This window comes from Pseudorca crassidens, chromosome 5 (assembly GCF_039906515.1).
Source record: "Pseudorca crassidens isolate mPseCra1 chromosome 5, mPseCra1.hap1, whole genome shotgun sequence".
Classification (NCBI taxonomy): Eukaryota; Metazoa; Chordata; class Mammalia; order Artiodactyla; family Delphinidae; genus Pseudorca; species Pseudorca crassidens.
Window position 1 is genome coordinate 83505146 of NC_090300.1, and position 23134 is coordinate 83528279.

Here is a 23134-nt window from a genome sequence, read left to right on the forward strand (position 1 = left end):
AGAGAAATTTAAGAAGACCTAAATAAATGGAGAGATATACCTCGTTCATGGGTGCTATTGATTGAATGTTTATGTCCTCCCCAAAATTTATATGTTGGAATCTTGTCCTCAGTGTAATGGTATTTGGAGACAGGGCCTTTGGGAGATGATTAGGTCATGAGGGGGAAGCCTTCATGAATGAGATTAGTGCCCTTATAAAAAGAGGCCAGAGAGCTAGGTAGCTCTCTTTCCATCATGTTAGGATATAACAAGAAGTCAGCCATCTGCAGACTGGAAGAGGACTGTCACCAGACCATGATCATGCTGGCACCATTATCTTGAACTTCTAGTCTTCAGAACTGTGAGAAATAAATTTATGTTGTTTATAAGCCACTTAGTCTATGGTATTTTGTTATAGCAGGTGAGCTGAAAGACAATGGGTTAGAAGGTTCAATATTGTTAAGACGTTAATTCTCTCCTAATTGATCTATAGATTCAATACAATCCCAATCAGAATCCCAGATGACCTTCTTGTAAAAATGATAACCTCACTTTAAAATTCATGGGAAAATGTGCAGTATCTAGAATAGCCAAAACAGCTTTCAAAAAAGGAACAAAGTTGGAGGATTATTGCTCTGTTCATTATTTTGAATGCAAGAGTGTTTTCAGAGGTTTATGCATATGTCAAACTTATCAAATTGACACTTTAAATATGTGCAGTTTATGGTGTATAATTTATACCTCAATAGAGCCGTTTATTTAAAAGCCTAATAGGAAAATGGGATAAAATACAAAACAAAATATTCTAAAATACCCCAAAAAACCCATAGGACAGATTGAGAAAGTAAAACAAATAGTAACATAATAGATTTTAACTCATTTATGTCAGTAATTATCTTAAGAATAAATAGAATACTCCAGAACATATATACACTACCAAATATAAAATCGATAGCTAGTGGGAAACAGCCACATAGCACAGGGAGATCAGCTCGGTGCTTTGTGATCACCTAGAGGGGTGGGATAGGGAGGGTGGGAGGGAGATGCAAGAGGGAGGAGATATGGGGATATACATATATGTATGGCTAATTCACTTTGTTATAAAGCAGAAACTAACACACCATTGTAGAGCAATTATACTCCAATAAAGATGTTAAAAAAAAAGAACGAATAGAATACTCCAATTAAAAGACAAAGATTATTGTACTAGATAAAGAACAGACATATTAAAAAGGATTATTAAAATGTTATAATTGGTGACAGAGTTTTTCATAGCCTTCATCAGTTTTTTTTTTTTTTTTTTTTTGGTGGTACGCGGGCCTCTCACTGTTGTGGCCTCTCCCGTTGCGGAGCACAGGCTCCAGACGCGCAGGCTCAGCGGCCATGGCTCACGGGCGTAGCCGCTCCGCAGCATGTGGGATCTTCCCCGACCGGGGCACAAACCCGTGTCCCCTGTATTGGCAGGCGGACTCTCAACCACTGCGCCACCAGGGAAGCCCAGCCTTCATCATTTTAATGCACCATGCTTTACTTGTGGGTAGCCACAAAGAAATGTTTGATTTATGAGACCAATATAAAGAGAAACCTTAATTAAAAAAAATTTTATCCCTAGCTTCACCTGAGTTGTGGTTTGAAATGAGCCTCTTCACTTGACATGAGTGGGGTTTGTAGGAGGGGTTAATGGGTGGGCTATGATTCCCCCCTCCTGATTTTGTATGTAAAGTATTACATATTTATATATGTTTTTCAGGAGAGGATCAGTAGTTTTCATCAGTATTTCATGTCCAAAAAACTATTTAAGAATCATGGTTTGAAGAATGAATAAATTGAGTGCTGCACTAGGTGTCTAATTTCTTTTTTTTTTATACAGCAGGTTTTTATTGGTTATCTATTTTATACATATTACTGTTTATATGTCAATCCCAGTCTCCCAGTTTATCCCCCCGACCCGCTTTCCCCCCTTGGTGTCCATATGTTTGTTCTCTATATCTGTCTCTATTTCTGCCTTGCAAACTGGTTCATCTGTACCATTTTTCTAGATTCCACATGTATGTGTTAATATACAATATTTGTTTTTCTCCTTCTGACTTACTTCACTCTGTATGACAGTCTCTAGGTTCATCCACGTCTCTACAAATGACCCAATTTCGTTCCTTTTTATGGCTGAGTAATATTATATTATATATATGTACCACATCTTCTTTATACATTCGTCTGTCAATGGACATTGAGGTTGCTTCCATGACCTGTCTACTGTAAATAGTGCTGCAATGAACATTGGGGTGCATGTGTCTTTTTGAATTATGGTTTTCTCTGGGTATATGCCCAGTAGTGGGATTGCTGGGTCATATGGTAATTCTATTTTTAGTTTTTTAAGGAACCTCCATACTGTTATCCATAGTGGCTGTATCAATTTATATTCCCACCAACAGTGTAAGAGGATTCCCTTTTCTCCACACCCTCTCCAGCATTTGTGGTTTGTAGATTTTCTGAGGATGCTCATTCTAACTGGTGTGAGGTGATACCTCATTGTAGTTTTGATTTGCATTTTTCTAATAATTAGTGATGTTGAGCAGCTTTTCATGTGCTTCTTGGCCATCTGTATGTCTTCTTTGGAGAAATGTTTATTTAGGTCTTCTGCCCATTTTTTAATTGGGTTGTTCGTTTTTCTGATATTGTGCTGCGTAAGCTGTTTATATATTTTGGAGATTAATCCTTTGTCCATTGATTCGTTTGCAAATAGTTTCTCCCATTGTGAGGGTTGTCTTAATGTCTTGTTTATAGTTTCCTTTGCTGTGCAAAAGCTTTTAAGTTTCATTAGGTCCCATTTGTTTATTTTTGTTTTTATTTCCATTACTCTAGGAGGTGGATCAGAAAAGATCTTTCTGTGATTTATGTCAAAGAGTGCTCTTCCTATGTTTTCCTCTTAAGAGTTTTACTGTGTCCGGTCTTACATTTAGGTCTTTAATCCATTTTGAGTTTATTTTTGTGTATGGTGTTAAGGAGTGTTCTAATTTCATTCTTTTACATGTAGCTGTCCAGTTTTCCCAGCACCACTTATTGAAGAGACTGTCTTTCTTCCACTGTATATTCTAGGTGTCTAATTTCTTAGTACTTCTCTGAAATTAGTTTCTAGGGAATGGTTCAAGTGATTTGATCTGTATGTATGTACATGAGCCTCATCACAGTAGCTTGGAGTAGCAAGTTAAAGGTTATTCCAAGGATTGTGTGTTCCACACAATCTGATGAAAGCCTTATGTTTCCTTAAGCTAGACTCAGGTTCTCATGGAATGATTCTCAGATCAACAGGTGCAACATCACCTGGGAACTTACTAGAAATGTACATTCTCAGGCCCTACTGAATCAGAAACTCTGGCAGTAAAGGGGCCTGCAATCAGTATTTTTTAAGGCATTCTCCAGGTGATTTTGATGTGCACTAAAGTTTGGTAACCACTGGGTTAAACTATTCTTAGAAAAGTCTATTTCGTACCCCCTGCTTTCAGGCCAAGTTTAGGACATTTTGGTAAGGAAGTGGCTGCAGAATGAACAGTCCAGTGTCAATAGCTTATATTTTTCCATCTCTTTATCCTCAAAGAGCCTGAATCACTGTCACACAGTGTCTTGGGTTGCACAGCAACACTGAGCAACAGTTCAGAGAAACCCAATGTCCAGATAAAACTGGAATTTGCAGACACAGCATGTGAGTTCACTCATAAAAATTCTAACCAGAAGGCTTTTCAGGAATGAGTCCCATTAATTCCAAGGGCCTTGGATCACTGCTGCTTTTGAGGAGTAGAACATTGTTTCCTCAACAGACTGAACCTCAGGAACGAAGTGTTATTTACCTTTTTCTAGCTGTACGGCATCCTCATAAACACCCTTTAAAGAAGTCAGTATCACCATGGCTCCGTTGGCAAGGTAGATTAATGAATTCACTCAGCCTATGTTCTGGGTATCCAGCAGGACTGAGGTCTCAGCTATAGCAGCATAAAACCTGAGCTGTCCAAAACCAGCCTCTGAAACCTTCAAATGATCATTCTCTCTGGTCCTTCTGTTGCCTGAAGCTTGATTTGTCGTGACACCTTACTGTTTCGCTGATGAGAAATAGCACAGAGCACTTCACAGCAGTTCTCATTAAAGGAGGGCAGCCAAGTGGAATTCATTCTTGGCTCTTCATAATTTTCAAGTGAGAATTTTACTGCATATTAATGAACACTAATTGACATTTGTGACTGGTTTTTATGGAAATCATGCATATATAATTTGCATGACAGTACCTAAGTGCAACTCTGAGAAGTTGGTGAGGGTTTTTGTATGTTGCTGGGGTTTTTTGTTTTTTTGTGTGTTTAATTCCCAACTCCAATCCCTGGCAGTAGTGTGGAATATTCACATGTCTCTAGGATCCGTCTATAAGGCAGTAGTGGCTCACAGCCCAGTTTGTGTGGTTGTGCCAGTTTATACCTGAGAGTACAGAGGGTCACAAAACACATCAGGGCAGGTCTCTGAAAGTAGGAGATGCTCCCACAGTAGTCAGGGGGATTTTCCAGCCCTCCTTTATAAATCAAATCTGCTGGTTCTGCTGAGTTATAGGAGTATCTCACTGTCCTGAGGATTGTTCCCAGGAGTATAGGACTCCTATCCTATATAATGTTTTCTAAACATCTCTGGGTTCACTTCACCAAATATGTACTGATCACCAGGCCCTGTGCTAGGTGGTAGAGCAAGACCACGTTGTCTTGTTCCCTGCTGCATCCCTAGGTCTTAATGACCAGCCCATAATAGTTGGTCAGTCAACATTTATTGAATTAACGATCATGGTCTCTACCATCAGGGATCTATAATTCAGTATCCTTACAAAATTTGATTTTAAATACAATATAAAGACCGTTACTCTTCATGTTAGAAGAAACAATGATTTAGAACTTGGGATTCTGTTAGAAACTTTAGAGAAACAAGATAGATAACCTTGGCTATATGATCCAAGTCTTTTGTATAGACGACCCTTCTCTATTGTGGAAATGAAAGAAGCCAATATTTATTGACGATCTAGTATATCAGTTCCATGTGCATGCATCCTGGACATCATATGCTTTAATCATCAACAAAACCTGTGAGGTATAGGTAGTATTATCCTCATTTCACTGAGGAGGCAGCTAAGAATTGGAGAAGTTAAGGGACTAACCTAAGACACCACAGATACAAAATGATGGAGCTGAGAGTTAAATTCAGCCTGGGCTTTGTCCATTGCAGTATCACTCATTACACCCAGTGGTCCTAGGATGTGTGAAATGAAGCCAAACTCCATGTACTGGGATGGAGGCTGAATTGACCCTGAGGTGTGCCCTGCATTCAGTTGATCTACTGTTTACAGTAAACCTACTGCTTACAGCACTGTTGTTCAGATCCTGTGGGGGACCCACTCCAATAGACAGTCTGATTCACTTTAATTTTACCAAGCAGCCAGAAATATTTAAACACTGTAAGCAGAGGGAGAAGTCAGATTTCATAGAAGAAAAGTTACAAGTAATATCAAATTAAAAGGTTGAGTATGGCCTTCTGTAATGTTGAACAAAAATGTCCTACAGATTGCAGAAAAAAATCACTGACTGTGCGCTGGGAAGCTCTGGAGAGGAGAGGCTTTAGAACACAGGGATTAGGAAAGAATGGTGGGATAATCCAAGAATTCATACAGAGCCCAAGGATCCGAAAGGTTCGTTTTCTCTAAGACTCACATTAAAGTGGTGAATCAAGTCCACTCTCCTTCACCCCACCCTGTCCTCTTCCCACCCCTGTCAGGGGACACCCAGTGATTCCCTTCTGCTTCTAAACTCCCCTAAGAGGGATGTATTTGGAGCAGCTGTCTCTCCTCCCCTTGATCTTCCCTCCAGTGAATCAAGATTCCCTGCACGAGCCCTGCTCCAGGGTCCTGGGGATGTTTATTCAGAAACCATGAAAGTATGTGGAAAACTTAACTGGAGGCACTTCAGAGGCTTTAAAAGAGAACTTTTATCATTTCTCCCCCTTTTATAAGGCAAATCTGAGGTTCTGAGAAGCAGATTAATTCAGTACACTTTACATTGTTGGGGAGAAAATGTACAAGTTCCAAAACGTATACTCTCCCAAGAGAATATTCTTTCCCCTTCCACAGTGTTCCTTTTTTCTCTCGGACCTCCTCCACAAACTTCTAACTACAGCCTTAGAGCTGTTACCCCTATGGCCCTGCTCTCTCCAGTTGCCTCCACTGGCCCTGCACATATTCTGTGTATTCACATCAAACTTGCCTTCCTGCTGGTCACCATTCCCATCCGGCACTCCCCTGTACACACACACAGTCTCCATCTTCCCTTCCCCAAGCCCAGGCCTTTGCCCCAGATGTTTCAAGTGCGTGAAAGGCCAATCATAACTTCCTTTAAAGGACCTTCAAAGTAGTATAGAAAGAGCACTGAACTTGGGACACCAAGATTCTCTTCCTAGGCTCACCATGTGATCCCTGAGCCTCCCAACCTCTGTGGGGCAGTTTTCTGACCCATAAAATGGAGACTGGACTTGATTATATCTGAGGTTGCTTCCATCTCCAATATTCTGTGACTTCATGTACCTTCCTGACTGAACTGTCTTGTTCATAGACATGCAGTTCTTTTCCACCCTAATCTCATGCTCATCCTCTCTTAGAAAGAATTTACAACTGTAAGCCATCTTCTGTGTTGAGGATCTCTGTGGTGGGTGGTCGTTAGAGGAGGTTTAATCCCCTCCGCCCTGTGTGTACTTGTCTGCTGCCTCCACAAAGAGCAGTGTATGCTTAGGCAAGAGACGTGAATTTTACTGTTAGTATAAGTGACCCATATGCAGCATGTTTGTAAATCTGCTACCAGAACATAACACAGTGCATTCAAAAACAATTAAAATGCATTTTACATTCCCTGCTGTTTATAATTATCCATGTATCTGCTGCCTATATTAACATAGTTAATGTGGAGGTAACGCTTGAGACAATATTAGTGCCAGAAGGAACGTTAGTATCTAGTCACTGCTATTGGTGGTGGTTTGAATAGATATATTTTTTATTAATTTGCATGTGGTTCTGACTTACCTCTTCTTCATGGATAACCTGAGGCTGAGGTACTTCAAACAATGTATCTATTTGCTCACATTGGGTAGAAACATTGGTATTACTTCAGCTGTCCCTTCTGCTTTTAATATAAAGCATGTATTGGGTTGAAAAATGAAGGAATAAGGAAATCCAGACAAAAGGAAAATAGTCATAGGATAATATAACGAGCCAGAAATACCTAACACTGCACAGTTGCTATAAGTGAACCACATATTTGATTCCAAGCTTCCCAGCAGCCAAAAGAGAAAGAAGTGTACTACTCATGACATGAAAATGTTCCAGAAAAAGACTTTTCCTGGTATTTGAAAGGAAGAGAAATTTCCACCATCTGTCCTCATGGAGGAGCCACTAAGTCAGTGTTGTAGACCACACCTTCGACAATATTTTACTAATACCTACAATGCTAATTTTGTTCATTTATTCAATAATCATTTATTGCATGCCTACTATGTGCCATATATGTTTCAGTGCATTACAGTTATTGTTCTTTTTGATGCTTAAATTATCCTGTCATTGACCAGTGGAAGCCTGTTGACTCCTGCATCCCTTTGACATGATTCTGTACTCTCTGTAGTCTGATAATTTTTCATGCTCTAGTATGACAAAATGTCCCAGTTTCATCTCATATATTTCCAGCTCCGTAGCTTAAATTGACTATTTCACTAAAGAAACCTGATTCCTTTTAGTGAAAAATGGTTTTAGAGACTACAATCTGGGCACTTGGAGTGCTTATTGTTGCTATGTTGTACTTACTTCCAAACTTCAGTTAACAGACTAGGAAATATGAATATTTTAGAAAAAGAAAAATTTTGAGTCCATACTGATATTTCCCATTTAAATAAAAGATTGAGAGATTTTTAACTTATTTTATTTTATATGCATATTTTTTTCTCTTACTTTGAAATTCTTAGTTCCCATTGACATGAACATAATTACTTATTTGCTTTATCTAATAGGTAGATGCGTGTATGTGTATATGTATTTATATCCATCTATATAAAATAGGAACAATACCCACTTAATGCCATTTAAGATTTCTTTGTGGTTATTTTTTGTCTTTCGGGTATATAATCAAATTACTTTTACTTAAAATGATTCTTCTCTATGTGGTTATGTCATTAACTTGATGATAATAATTTGTTTCAGCTTGCTTTCTAATTTTTAGATATTTATTTTCTTTTTGATTTAATTTTGGTTTTTTTTTGAAGTTTTGAATTTTATTTTATTTATTTTTTATATAGCAGGTTCTTATTAGTTATCCATTTTATACATATTAGTGTATACATGTCAATCCCCATCTCCCAATTCATCACACCACCACCACCACCCCTGCCACTTTCCCCCCTTGGTGTCCATACTTTTTTCTCTATATCTGTGTCTCTGTTTCTGCCCTGCAAACCAGTTCATCTGTACCATTTTTCTAGGTTCCACATATATGCGTTAATATACGATATTTGCTTTTCTCTTTCTGACTTCACTCTGTATGACAGTCTCTAGATCCATCCACGTCTCTACAAATGACCCAATTTTGTTCCCTTTTATGGCTGAGTAATATTCCATTGTATATATGTACCACATCTTCTTTATACATTCGGCTGTCGATGGGCATTTAGGTTGCCTCCATGACCTGGCTATTGCAAATAGTCCTGCAATGAACATTGGGGTGCATGTGTCTTTTTGAATTATGGTTTTCTCTGGGTATATGCCCAGTAGTGGGATTGCTGGGTCATATGGTAATTCTATTTTTAGTTTTCTAAAGACCTTCCATACTGTTCTCCATAGTGGCTGTATCAATTTACATTCCTACCAACAGTGTAAGAGAGTTCCCTTTTCTCCACACCCTCTCCAGCATTTGTTGTTTGTAGACTTTCTGTTGATGCCCATTCTAACTGGTGTGAGGTGATACCTCATTGTAGTTTTGATTTGCATTTCTTTAATAATTAGTGATGTTGAGCAGCTTTTCATGTGCCTCTTGGCCATCTGTATGTCTTCTCTGGAGAAATGTTTGTTTAGGTCTTCTGCCCATTTTTTGATGGGGTTGGTTTTTTTTTTTAATATTGAGCTGTATGAGCTGTTTATATATTTTGGAGATTAATCCTTTGTCCATTGATTCGTTTGCAAATATTTTCTCCCATTCTGAAGGTTGTCTTTTCATCTTGTTTGTAGTTTCCTTTGCTTTGCAAAATCTTTTAAGTTTCATTAGGTCCCATTTGTTTATTTTTGTTTTTATTTCCATTACTCTAGGAGGTGGATCAAAAAAGATCTTGCTGTGATTTATGTCAAAGAGTGTTCTTCCTATGTTTTCCTCTAAGAGTTTTACAGTGTCCGGTCTTACACTTAGGTCTTTAATCCATTTTGAGTTTATTTTTGTGTATGGTGTTAAGGAGTGTTCTAATTTCATTCTTTTACATGTAGCTGTCCAGTTTTCCCAGCACCACTTATTGAAGAGACTGTCTTTTCTCCATTGTATATCATTGCCTCCTTTGTCATAGATTAGTTGACCATAGGTGCGTGGGTTTATCTCTGGGCTTTCTATCCTGTTCCATTGATCTATATTTCTGTTTTTGTGCCAGTACCATACTGTCTTGATTACTGTAGCTTTGTAGTATAGTCTGAAGTCAGGGAGCCTGATTCCTCCAGCTCCGTTTTTTTCCCTCAAGACTGCTTTGGCTATTGGGGGTCTTTTGTGTCTCCATACAGATTTTAAGATTTTTATTCTAGTTCTGTAAAAAATGCCATTGGTAATTTCATAGGGATTGCACTGAATCTGTAGATTGCTTTGGGTAGTATAGTCATTTTCACAATATTGATTCTTCCAATCCAACAATGTGGTATATCTCTCCATCTGTTTGTATCATCTTTAATTTCTTTCGTCAGTGTCTTAATAGTTTTCTGCATACAGGTCTTTTGTCTCCCTAGGTAGGTTTATTCCTAGGTATTTTATTCTTTTTGTTGCAGTGGTAAATGGGAGTGTTTCCTTAATTTCTCTTTCAGATTTTTCATCATTAGTGTATAGGAATGCAAGAGATTTCTGTGCATTAATTTTGTATCCTGCAGCTTTACCAAATTCATTGATTACCTCTAGTAGTTTTCTGGTGGCATCTTTAGGATTCTCTATGTATAGCATCATGTCATCTGCAAACAGTGACAGTTTTACTTCTTCTTTTCCAATGTGTATTCCTTTTATTTCCTGTTCTTCTCTGATTGCCGTGGCTAGGACTTCCAGAATATGTTGAATAATAGTGGCGAGAGTGGACATCCTTGTCTTGTTTCTGATCTTAGAGGAAATGCTTTCAGTTTTTCACCATTGAGAATGATGTTTGCTGTGTGTTTGTCATATATGGCCTTTATTATGTTTAGGTGGGTTCCCTCTATGCCCATTTTCTGGAGAGTTTTTATCATAAATGGGTGTTGAATTTTGTCAAAAGCTTTTTCTGCATCTATTGATATGATCGTATGGTTTTTATTCTTCAATTTGTTAGTATGGTGTATCACATTGATAGATTTGCATATATTAAATAATCCTTTCATCACTGGGATAAATCCCACTTGATCATGGTGTATGATTCTTCAATGTGTTGTTGGATTCTGTTTGCTAGTATTTCGTTGAGGATTTTTGCATCTATATTCATCAGTGATATTGGTCTGTAATTTTCTTTTTTTGTAGTATCTTTGTCTGGTTTTGGTATCAGGGTGATGGTGGCCTCATAGAATGAGTTTGGAGGTTCCTTCCTCTGCAATTGTTGGAAGAGTTTGAGAAGGATGGGTGTTAGCTCTTCTCTATATGTTTGATAGAATTCACCTGTGAAGCAATCTGGTCCTGGACTTCTGTTTGTTGGAAGTGTGATTTTTAATCACACTTTCAATTTCATTACTTGTGATTTGTCTGTTCATATTTTCTATTTCTTCCTGATTCAGTCTTTGAAGGTTATACCTTTCTAAGAATTTGTCCACTTCTTCCAGGTTGTCCATTTTATTGGCATAGGTTTGCTTGTAGTACTCTCTTAGGATGTTTTGTATTTCTGCAGTGTCTGTTGTAACTTCTCATTTTTCATTTCTAATTTTATTGATTTGAGTCCTCTCCTCTTTTTCTTGATCAGTCTGGCTAATGGTTTATCAATTTCGTTTATCTTCTCAAAGAACCAGCTTTTGGTTTTATTGATCTTTGCTGTTTTCTTTGTTTCTATTTCATGTTTTTCTGCTCTGATCTTTATGATTTCTTTCCTTCTACTAACTTTGGGTTTTGTTTGTTCTTCTTTCTCTAGTTCCTTTAGGTGTAAAGTTAGATAGTTTATTTGAGATTTTTCTTGTTTGTTGAGGTAGGCTTGTATAGTTATAAACTTCCCTCTTAGAACTGCCTTTGCTGTATCCCATAGGTTTTGGATCATCGTGTTTTCATGGTAATTTGTCTCTAGGTATTTTTTGATTTCCTCTTTGATTTCCTCAGTGATCTCTTGGTTATTTACTAATGTATTGTTTAGCCTCCATGTGTTTGTGTTCTTTACGTTTTTTCCCCTGTAATTGATTTCTAATCTCATAGCGTTGTGGTCAGAAAGATGCTTTATATGATTTCAATTTTCTTAAATTTACTGAGGCTTGATGTGTGACCCAAGATGTGATCTATCCTGGAGAATGTTCCATGTGCACTTGAGAAGAAAGTGTAATCTGCTGTTTTGGGATGGAATGTCTTATAAATATCAATTAAATCTGTGTGGTCTATTGTGTCATTTAAAGCTTGTGTTTCCTTATTAATTTTCTGTTTGGATGATATGTCCATTGGTGTAAGTGAGGTGTTAAAAGTTCCCCACTATTTTTGTGTTACTGTCGGTTTCCTCTTTTATAGCTGTTAGCAGTTGCCTTATGTATTGAGGTGCTCCTATGTTGGGTGCATATATATTTGTAATTGTTATATCTTCTTCTTGGATTGATTCCTTGGTCATTATGTAGTGTCCTTCCTTGTCTCTTGTAACATTCTTTATTTTAAAGTCTATTTTATCTGATATGAGTATTGCTACTGCAGCTTTCTTTTGTTTTACATTTGCATGGAATAGCTTTTTCCATCCCCTCACTTTCAGTCTGTATGTGTCCCTAGGTCTGAAGTGGGTCTCTTGTAGACAGAATATATATGGGTCTTGTTTTTGTATCCATTCAGCAGGCCTGTGTCTTTTGGTTGGAGCATTTAATCCATTCATGTTTAAGGTAATTATCAATATGTATGTTCCTGTTACTATTTTCTTAATTGTTGTGGGTTTGTTTTTGTAGGTCCTTTTCTTCTCTTGTGTTTCCCACGTAGAAAAGTTCCTTTAGCATTTGTTGTAGAGCTGGTTTGATGGTACTGAATTCTCTTAGCTTTTGCTTGTCTGTAAAGGTTTTGATTTCTCCATTTCTCCATTCAGATTCAATGGATTTCTCCATTGAATCTGAATGAGATCCTTGCTGGGTTGAGTAATCTTGGTTGTAGGTTCTTCCCTTTCATCACTTTAAATATATCATGCCACTCCCTTCTGGCTTGTAGAGTTTCTGCTGAGAAATATATATAAGGAGTTCCCTTATATGTTATTTGTTGATTTTCCCTTGCTGCTTTCTTTGTCTTTAATTTTTACCAGTTTGATTACTATGCGTCTCAGTGTGTTTCTCCTTGGGTTTATCCTGCCTGGGACTCTCTGCACTTCCTGGATTTGGGTGGCTCTTTCCTTTCCCACGTTAGGGAAGTTTTTGACTATAATCTCTTCAAATATTTTCTCGGGTCCTTTCTCTCTCTCTTCTCCTTCTGGAACCCCTATAATGCGAATGTTGTTGTGTTTAATGTTGTCCCAGAGGTCACTTAGGCTGTCTTCATTTCTTTTCATTCTTATTTTCTTTATTCTGTTCCATGGCTGTGAATTCCACCATTCTGTCTTCCAGGTCACTTATCTGTTCTTCTTTTTTTTTTTTTTAATTTTTAAAAATCTTTTCTTCTGCCTCAGTTATTCTGCTATTGATTCCTTCTAGTATATTTTTCATTTCAGTTATTGTATTGTTCATCTCTGTTTGTTTGTTCTTTAATTCTTCTAGGTGTTTGTGTTTTAATTCTTCTAGGTCTTTGTTAAACATTTCTTGCATCTTCTTGATCTTTGCCTGCATTCTTTTTCCGAGGTCCTGGATCATCTTCACTATCGTTATTCTGAATTCTTTTTCTGGAAGGTTGCCTATCTCCACTGCATTTAGGTGTTTTTCTGGGGTTTTATCTTGTTCCTTCATCTGGCATATAGCCCTCTGCCTTTTCATCTTGTCTGTCTTTCTGTGAATGTGGTTTTTGTTCCACAGGCTGCAGGATTGTAGTTCTTCTTGCTTCTGCTGTCTCCCCTCTGGTGGATCACCAATATTTTATTTTTGGAGTGTCTAATCTACTATATTTTTAATTTTGTAATTGCATTTTAATCTCTAGAATTCTGTTTGGGTTTTTAAAATATATTCTCCATTTCTCCTTTCATTTTGTTTATGTTCTGTTTTATATCTTTGAGCATATTTATAATAGTTGTTTTAAAGTCCTTATGTGGGCTTCCCTGGTGGCGCTAGCGGTTGAGAGTCTGCCTGCCGATGCAGGGGATGCGGGTTCATGCCCTGGTCCAGGAAGGTCCCACATGCCGTGGAGCGGCTGGGCTGGTGAGCCATGGCTGCTGAGCCTGCGCGTCCGGAGCCTGTGCTCCGCAACGGGAGAGGCCACAGCAGTGAGAGGCCCGCGTACCGCAAAAAAAAAAAAAAAAAGGCCTCATGTGCCAATTATATTATTTCTGTTATTTCTTTATTTTTTTCCTATTTTTTGGCTGCGCTGCACAGGATGCAGGATCCTAATTACCTGACCAGGGATCAAATCTGTGCCCCCTGCCGTGGAAGTGTGGTGTCCTAACCTCTGGACTGTCAGGGAAGTCCCTCTGTATGTTTTTATTGAATTTTTAAAGTGTATTGTTATAGATCTTATTTCTTGCATCTTTGCATGCCTGGTAATTTTTTATTGATGATGGACATTTTGAATTTTATGTTGTTGAGTGCTGGCTCTTGTATTCCTTGAACCAACATTGTATTTTGTTCTGGAATGCAGTTAGGTTTTTTGTGGATCAATCTGATCCTTTTAAGGCTTACTTTTGAGCATTTTTAGGGAAGGTCCAGAGTAGTTTCTAGTCTAGGGTTTATTTAGCCCCATTTTTTTCTGAGAATTGTATCCAATGTCCTGTATATTATGACGTCTCTCCACTCTGGCTGGTGGGAACACAAAGTATTCCCAACCCTGTGTGAACTCCAGGAAATGTTCAGCTACTGCCTACCAGTGGTTATTTCTTTCACTTCAAGTAGTTTCCTCTCACTCATGCCTAGATCAATACTCAGAAAAAGACTGAGAGGATCCCCTGCAGGTTTCCAAAGCACTCTCTTTCTTGGTATCTCCATCTTCTTCATTACTCTGCCTCACAAATTTGTTTGCCTGATGTCCCTAAACTGCAATCTATTCTCCTTACCTCAGCAAGGCTTCTAGGCTCTCTTTGGGTTTCCCTCCTTGTGCTGTGGCCTGGGAACTGCCTTCAGGCAGTAACTTGGGATCAATTATTGTCACTGGAAGGACATATTTATTTATTTATATTTCACTTTATATCTGTCAGTCAATTGTAGGTTCACCTCATTTGTTTTCCAAAGTCCTGTGAAATCTGTTATCCAATATCTGGTAAGAGTTGCTTTGTATATTTTGTCTGGTTTTCGAGGTGTTTACAGCAGGATGGCAATTCCAATAGCAGTTAATTCTTCATGAACAGAAGCAGAAGTTGTACCAACTACAAAACAAATTTTTAAAAGACAGTAATTGTAGGACTACTTTTTCAATAGCCAGAAATAATGTGTAGAAGAATAGGGTAGATTTTTGTGGAAAGATATGGGGGCTGTTGAGAGTTGCGAACCTGTAAAGGACCATCTTGCTCTTTGGAACAGTGTAATTGATGCAGTATCTGTTTTGCTGATCCTAATCACCGGGCAGGATTCTGTCAAATAAATTGTAAGCCCTACCATTTCATCTTCTTGGGCCTGCTACTATCTGTGGACTAGACAGTTTACCTCTGTAGACTTTGGTGGGGGTGGGAATTGCTCTTGGAGGAGCCTGGCAGACCTTTCTCTTTGTGCCTTGGATTCTGTATCTATGTTATGGTCAAATGCCTCACTATTATCCCCTCTGACACACTCCTTCCCACCCACTTTCCCAATCACTCAATACTTTTTGAAATCATTCAACTCTGTCCTCTCAATAACTAAGCCATTCACTTGTTTCACCACTTCTTCATGTGTGAATCTCTGTAAATGTGTGCTAATGTTATAATTGAATGCCTGCCCCGTGGAAGAGCCTAGTATCATGGTTTATAAAGTTCCTACACTGGATATCCATGGACTGGAGGGGTGCCTAGCATTCAAAGTTCCATGCCAGTGAGTTCAGTCTGTCCAAGGTGACCTTTAGAATGTACTCAGAAATTTATGTTCAGCTGGACAATCCTATCATGTTCACAGAATCTCCCAGAGATGATTTGGGCTTAAGGTTGTTAGCCCTTCTGAGATCCACAGTGTTGACCAGGGTTTCTCTACCTTAGCATTACTGACATTTGGGGCTGGATAAGTCTTTGTTATTTGGACCATTCTGTGAATTGTAGGATGTTTAACAGCATCCCTGGCCTCTACCTACCACATGTCAGTAGCACCTTCCTCTCAGTTTTGACAACCACAATGTGTCCAGACACTGCCAAATGTCCTCTGGATGTGCAAAATTGCCCCAGTTGAGAGTTACTGATATAGACATACTGTTGTGGGCCACACTCCAGAGATCCCATAGATGTGAATCTCTGGGAACTAAACATGAAGAAACCTAACAGGCCATTGGTGTCTTCTTGGGGTGAGGTCAGTCCAGGGTGTCTGCCCCATGCAGGGTATTAACTGGGAGGACATTGACCTTTCAGTTAAACTCCTGGATTTGAGTCCCGCCTCTGCAGATTTGGAGCAAGATTCTCCACTTTTCTGCTCTTCAGTTTTCTTATGTGAAAACGAGGAGATGTCTTGTTTACCTCACATGACACAGTTGTGAGAACAAAATTAGGTTTTACATATATACACACACACATCTATATGATGTAAGGATACACAGACAGGGACTTAATTATGGTTTAAATGTAAGTGTACTTATTTGCCAGTATGATTAAAAGGGCAATACAGGAAAAATATATTTTTCAATCCATCATATAGTCCTCCCTGTGGCTTCCAGTATTGCTCTATGCTAGAAAGCACGATAGGGGTGTCTAACTTTTAAGAAATAAACATTATCTTTTTAGCAATTAAATTTTCAACTAAATTAAGATGCAAATAGTCAGATTTTTATATTTACTCCTTAATTTTGCATTCAGTAATCTGATCAGACTTCACAAGAATTTAAATGTCTTGACAGGAGGTAGTGGCTTTTAGTTCTCTTGGGATTTCATTGTAATGAGCCTGGTAAATAATTCAGGAAGATATGAGAGGCCAATATATGGGCAGCACCTGGTGCTATATTGTTCCTGTCTAAGCATGCAGAATCCAAAGATGGCATTCTACACCAGTCACTATTGTTCTGACTTAAACACAAGTCCTGTATTCAGTGGCCATTGGAATAATAATAATTGATTTTTTTCCTCTTCCAAGTTTCCTCCACAATAAAAGAAAACTGTGCTAAGCTGTTTCAGAAACACAAAGCAGAAGTGGCATCCTTTTTTAAATTCCCACTGGTAAAATTTCAAATCTGTTTCTCTGTTACGGGGTAGATTGCTTCAAAGTATTGGGGACGTGTCTGCCTTTTCTGCTGGAGTTAATTTAAGCCTCTCTACTTTTGAGCATTTCTACTTTTGTTCTGCAAGGTAGAGCTTTTTTTTAGATCACAGTATTCATATTGCAATCACCTTCTGAGAGAAATAACACCATCCTCTGGCCACTTGCTCACTCTGTGGGAATTCTTAGAACCCTCAGTTTCTCTCCCTATTACCTGAGTAGCCTATCCCACTTCTAGTAGTCTAACAGTTAAAAAATAAACAAACAGAAAACTCTTGGCAAAGGGCTTGCATATCCTTTTGAGATCCCAGCTGACTGGGCATAGAATGTTCCTCCCTTCACTGAGCTAACAGGAGTGAACAGGACCAACGAACAGACAATGTATGCAGACGGTATGGGCACCTGAGCCTACCACCACCCAGGATCAGACAGAGCTTAATCCCTAAGTTGCATAGAAATATCTTTGAAGGGCAGGGGGGGTTTCCACTGGGGAAAAAAGAAGATGTGTTCACATATTGAAACTAAAATTCTTGTAGTGCTGGACCATAAAAGGGATCAGAAGAGGGACTGTAGAGCTGTATATCTATAAATTGTTAGGTGTGCTTTGTCTTTGTTTTTAAAGTATTGTTTATTAAAGAGGTTTTGAAATATATTTATTTAAATATATACTATATTTTAAACCTTTGTTATATATAATGTATATAACTACATATAATAAAAATATATAGTTAAAATGTGTAAAATATTTTAAACCTCTGTAATAAGCCATTTACATATATGTGTGTGTTTGTGTTTATTTGTGTGTGTTATATATAAATAACATTTGTTTTTTAACAGGCTTAATTGCATTCTTCTCCTTTGAGACCTGTGTGAGAGTACTTGGAGCAGCGACTGCCATCTGGTGGCAAGCCAGAATCATCACAGTGTGTGACTTCATGGTTACTAAGATGCCCGCTCTTGACTCACATGGTCTGCACTGGCAGCAGGGGACGAGGAGAGCCTGGAGGGTGTCTGATGAAGGAGCTTAGTGAAATAACTCTCCACTTCCACCTGAATGGATTGTTCGTCCCAGATTCTGCACCAGGAGCCAACTTCAAAATGACACCTCTGAAGAAAAGATTTGAGTTGCTCTTCTGTTTTACTCAAAGATCTTCTGGTTATCTACTGGTGGGTAACCAAGACTGTGAATAAACACATACCAAGAGGGGCATATGATGACATGGAGTCTGAAATAAACTGCTCTGAATTGTGTGATGGTTTTCCTGGCCAGGAGCTGGAGCGGAGACCCCTTCATGATCTCTGCAGGACAACAATTGTAAGTGAGCAGCCATGGGGTGTCAGGGCTGCTTAGATGTACACGTTGTTGTTATTATTGTTGATGATGGTAGTGGTGGTGGAGGGGGGAGAAGTACAAGGAGGAAATGCTTATGCAGGACATTATGTCCCAGCTCTGGGGGTGATGGGGGCAGATCATGTTTGATCTATAGAAGAGCCTTCGTTCCTAACAGCTTCTCTTCATTCTGTTCTCAGACCTCTTCCCACCACAGCAGTAAGACCATTTCTTCATTATCTCCTGCCCTCTTGGGTGTTGTTTGGACTTTCCTCAGCTGTGGAATTCTGCTGATAGCCTTCTTTCTTGGCTTCACAATTCGCTGCAGGAAGAACAGGTAAGCAGCCCCATGCCTAGTTTCTCATATCTCGTTGCCTGAAACATGAAACCCAGAGTGTTAGTGTCATTTTGGCACCACGAGCTGCTGGCTGGTATCAGCAAAGCTTGTGTTCTACTGTGGCATTAAACTATGTGAGAAGCTGTCCCCGAAGGAGGCCTGGCCTTGCAGTACAATTCCCTCTTGAGAAGGAGAAAGGTCTGGCCCACTCTTGTGCTAACTACTACAAGGATATCCAAAGAAGAGAATGAAGAGTCTCTCCTCATAAAGGATGGTGAGATCTTTCTGAGAAGATGAGGTATTTGTATTAAAAATAGAGAGCACATAGAGAAATATTCCAAAGCATTAAAGTTTATGGCAGCACAATTGGAACCAGTCTGGGTAAGCTAAGGTTTCCGTAAAAATAGTGAAGCCCCACCACCTGGCTATTCTGCTAGGCAATTGTGACTGGTTGGAAAGTCACTGGCTCATCCAGGTAAGGGCGTATGGCACCCAGGACTGACAAAAGAAACAAAGTGATGGCTTTTTTTCTGAAGGGACTTGCAGAATCTTTCCTTCACTGGTATCCAGTCCTTCCCTCAAGGCCCACCCCATCTCTCCCACTCTGTGCCATCCTCCTGCCCCAGCTATCCCAGGCTCCCTCCTGAGAAGCCCTGCTCCAGCCTTCTCTCCCTGGTCTACAGGTGATTTCTGGATGGAGCCCATGTCAGATTTCAACAACCCCCTCAGAGATGCCAAACTCGCCTGTCCCCACAGCAGCCTGACACTTTGTGGCGATCAAGTGTATTATGCTCCGTTGCCTGGGCTTGGCACTCAGATGAGGGTCAGTCAGTTGGATTTGTCTGCAGGCATTTTGGGGTGCCACTGGCCATCTGAGGCTTGGAGGACATGGAACTGTTAGGCAGCAGTGGCTTGATCTACTGGGTCAACCTCAGCACGGCAGTGAGGAGTGGCACTTGGCCCTGGGGGCACCCCTGAAGCTTCCCCAGCCACTTTTCATTCTGTCCCTCAAATACACTAAGCCCACTCCCATCTTAAGGCCTTTGATTTACTGTCACTTTACTGTTCCCACTGCCTGACAGTCTTCTCCAGATCGTCCCATGACTAGTTCCTTCTCATCTGATAGGTCTTGTCTCAATTGTCATCTCTTCAGGGAGGATTTCCCTGATCATCCTATCTAAGGTAGCGTCTCTACAGAATGGCCACCCAGCCCCCTACGTCTCATGCCATATCCCATCACCCTGTTTTATTTTCTTCATAGCAAGTATCACTCTCTGATAATACCACATTTATTGATTTACCTGTTTATTGTCTGCATCCCCCACCAGAATGTAAAGTCTGTGAACACAAGGACCTTGTCTGTCATGCTCACCACTGTTTCCAGCATTTAGAACAGACTGGAACGTAGTAAGTGCTCAGTAAATATGTTTTCAGTGATCCTGGGAGTAAGGAGATTTAAATCCCAGCAGTAGCTGCTGCCAAGAAAATGACTAGGAAAATCACACATTCCAAGGTTAGAAAACTATGGAGTATACTATTTTCAGTTACAACACATTTCTATAATGCAAGTTAGTACCCAATTGGCAAATAAGAAAATAACATCATTGGTTCATATGTAATTTTTTCCCCAGCTAATCAATAGTTTAAAGCATCCAGGGGCAAGCTTTCTTACAGTTAAAGAAGGAAGCCTTAAGCTAAGAATACTGTGATAGCAGTGCAAGCAGTAGCTGGTTTAATGGCTTCAAGAACTGGTATTCTACCTACAATGTGACGCTATCTGATGAAGTTGCAGGAGTAGATGAAGACATGAAGAAGACATTTCCCTCGTATTTAAAAACAATTGATTGCTGAAGAAAACAGAGATCCAAATTAGATTTTGATGACAATGTTATCTATTGGAGGTGAATGCCCTTAAGGACCTATGTCTTGCAGATTTAAGGCTGTAAAAATCAGCTGTGATCCTGGGTACAAGTGGTAGTGGACATTTACTGAGTACTAGGATTTTAATTGAGATAATTATTATTTTTTATTAGTATTCTGGTTACAAAGTTAAATGTGTTTCATATGTTATGGCCCCACATTATTTTCCCATAAGCCATTACTTTTATCCACAATTTTGTAGAATGTGAGGTTTTTTAAAAAGCATTTATATGTCTGAACACTTGTAAACAGTGTTATAGCAGAAGCACCTGTATTTGTTTCATTCTACTAAAGACTTTGTTCCTTGTCTTGCTTGCAGCGGGAGCATGACTTGGCATAAAAAGTAACATATTAAGAGGCGCTGTGAGTAAAAACACATTTTGCAGTTAAGTAGCTTACAAGGTCAGACAAGGAAACATAAAATAACCCAGTTTCAAAAGTGCTTTCTTAAATAGTAAAATTTGTTCAAAGGTGCAGCATCACAGTTAGATGCCTCATTTCACTCCAGTTCTGTGGTCTCTAAATTTGTGAATGTGACTCTGTGTGTGCACACACATGCATGTGTGTGCCAGAGTAAGAAAAACATTTTAATAAAATAAAAATAATGTAGCAGTGTTCAAGTTCAGTCACCAATACTGCATTTTTGATAACATTTTAAAATGTAGTCTACAAGGGAAAATCTGTAAAGATACAGAAGACTTGAACAACTCCATCAACCAACTTGACCTAATTGACATTTGTATAATCCTACACCCAACAGGAGCAGAATACACATTCTTTTCAAGTACACACAGAACATTTACCAAGATAGATCACCTTCTGGGCCATAGAGAAGATCTTATTAAATTTAAAAGGATTCAAATTATACAAAGTATGTTCTCTGACCAGAATGGAATTAAATTAGAAATCCATAACAGAGAGATCTCTGGAAAATTCTGAAATATTTGGAAACTAAATAGAATACTTTAAAATAACCCATGGTCAAAGAAGAAATCAGAAGGGAAACTAGAAAGTATTTTCAACTGAATGAAGGTGTAAACACAATATATCAAAAATTTTTGGATGCCATTAAAGCAGTACTTCAGGGGAAATTAGAGCACTAAACTCCATATTATAAAGAAGAAAGATCCACCTTACAAAACAGAAAACAAGAGCAGATGAGTCCCCAAATAAACAGAAGAAAGGAATAATAAAAATCAAAGTGGAAACTTATAAAATGAAAAACAGAAAAGCAACAGATAAAAACAGCAAAACCAAAAACTTTATGAAGATCAATAAGACTGACCAACTTCTAGACCAAGTGACCAGGAAAAAAAAGAGAGAATATATAACTACCCAAGTAAGGGAGAGAGAGCTGTCATCACTAAAGATTCTATAAATATTAGAAGGAAAATAAGTTAATATCATGAACAACTTTGGTAGGCAGTCTCTAAAATGTTCTCCAATAAGTCCTACCTCCTGGTAGTCACAATATTGTGAAATCTCTTCTCCTTGAGTATGGGCTAGACTGACTGATTTGCTTATTAGTCACTTGGGATAAGGTTACAAAAAGACTATGGCTTCCAACTTGGATCCCTCTCACTCTTTCACTCACTCACTCTGAGGGATGCCACCTTCCATTTTGTGAGCTGCCCTGCAGAGAGGCCCACATGGCCAGGAGCTGATGTTCCAGTCTGTGGCCATCAAGGACCTGAGGCTTATTAACAGCCATGTCAGTGAGCTTCAAAATAGATCTTCTGAGTCCTGCTAAGAGCAGTGTGAATAAGCTTGGAAGCAGATTTTCCCCCAGTCGAGCCTTGGAGGACTGCAGCCATGGCTCACCAAGGGGTATACTTGTGAGAGACCCTGAGCCAGAGGCACCCCTGTGCCTGTATTGTAGAAATGTTACTAGTTCTACACAAAGTCTTCTAAGAAACTGAAAATAAGGAAGCATTTCCTAACTTACTGTAATGAGTTAGGAAACAAAGAATTTAGAAGAGAAAAAGGCTATAGGCTCATGAACATAGATCCAAAATTCTAAACAAAATTTTAACAAATTGAGTACAACCAATATCAAAAGGATAATTCATCATGACAAAGTGAAGTTTATTCCAGGAATGCAAAGTTGTTTTAACATCCATATATCAATCAATATAATACACCATGTTTACCAACTAAAAAAGAAAACCATATGATCATCTTAATAGGCATAGAAAGAGCATTTGACAAGGTTCAACATCCATTCCTGATAAAATCTCAACAAAGTAAAATAGAAAAGAACTCCCTACCATTTTTTTTAACATCTTTATTGGAGTATAATTGCTTTACAATGGTGTGTTAGTTTCCGCTTTACAACAAAGTGAATCAGTTATACATATACATTGGTTCCCATACCTCTACCCTCTTGCATCTCCCTCCCTCCCACCCTCCCTATCCCACCCCTCTAGGTGGTCACAAAGCACCAAGCTGATCTCCCTGTGCTATGCGGCTGCTTCCCACTAGCTATCTATTTTATGTTTGGTGTGCGTTGGTGGTATAGTAGTGAGCATAGCTGCCTTCCCTACCATTTTTTTTTTTTTTTTTTGCGGTACGCGGGCCTCTCACCGTTGTGGCCTCTCCCGTCGCGGAGCACAGGCTCCGGACACGCAGGCTCAGTGACCATGGCTCACGGGCC

At 39.0% G+C, this 23134-nt stretch overlaps 1 protein-coding gene across 2 annotated transcripts in view; it reads left to right on the forward strand.

Moving 5' to 3' along the window:
- The window catches only part of GPR156 (G protein-coupled receptor 156), a 94189-nt gene that overhangs the window by 15650 nt on the left and 55405 nt on the right, over positions 1 to 23134 (forward strand). For both annotated transcript variants that reach the window (XM_067738768.1, XM_067738769.1), the window contains exons 2-3: positions 17732 to 18209; positions 18425 to 18561. In XM_067738768.1, coding sequence (XP_067594869.1) covers positions 18114 to 18209; positions 18425 to 18561 — 233 coding nt within the window. In that variant the 5' untranslated portion in view covers positions 17732 to 18113. The remainder of the gene's footprint in view (positions 1 to 17731; positions 18210 to 18424; positions 18562 to 23134) is intronic.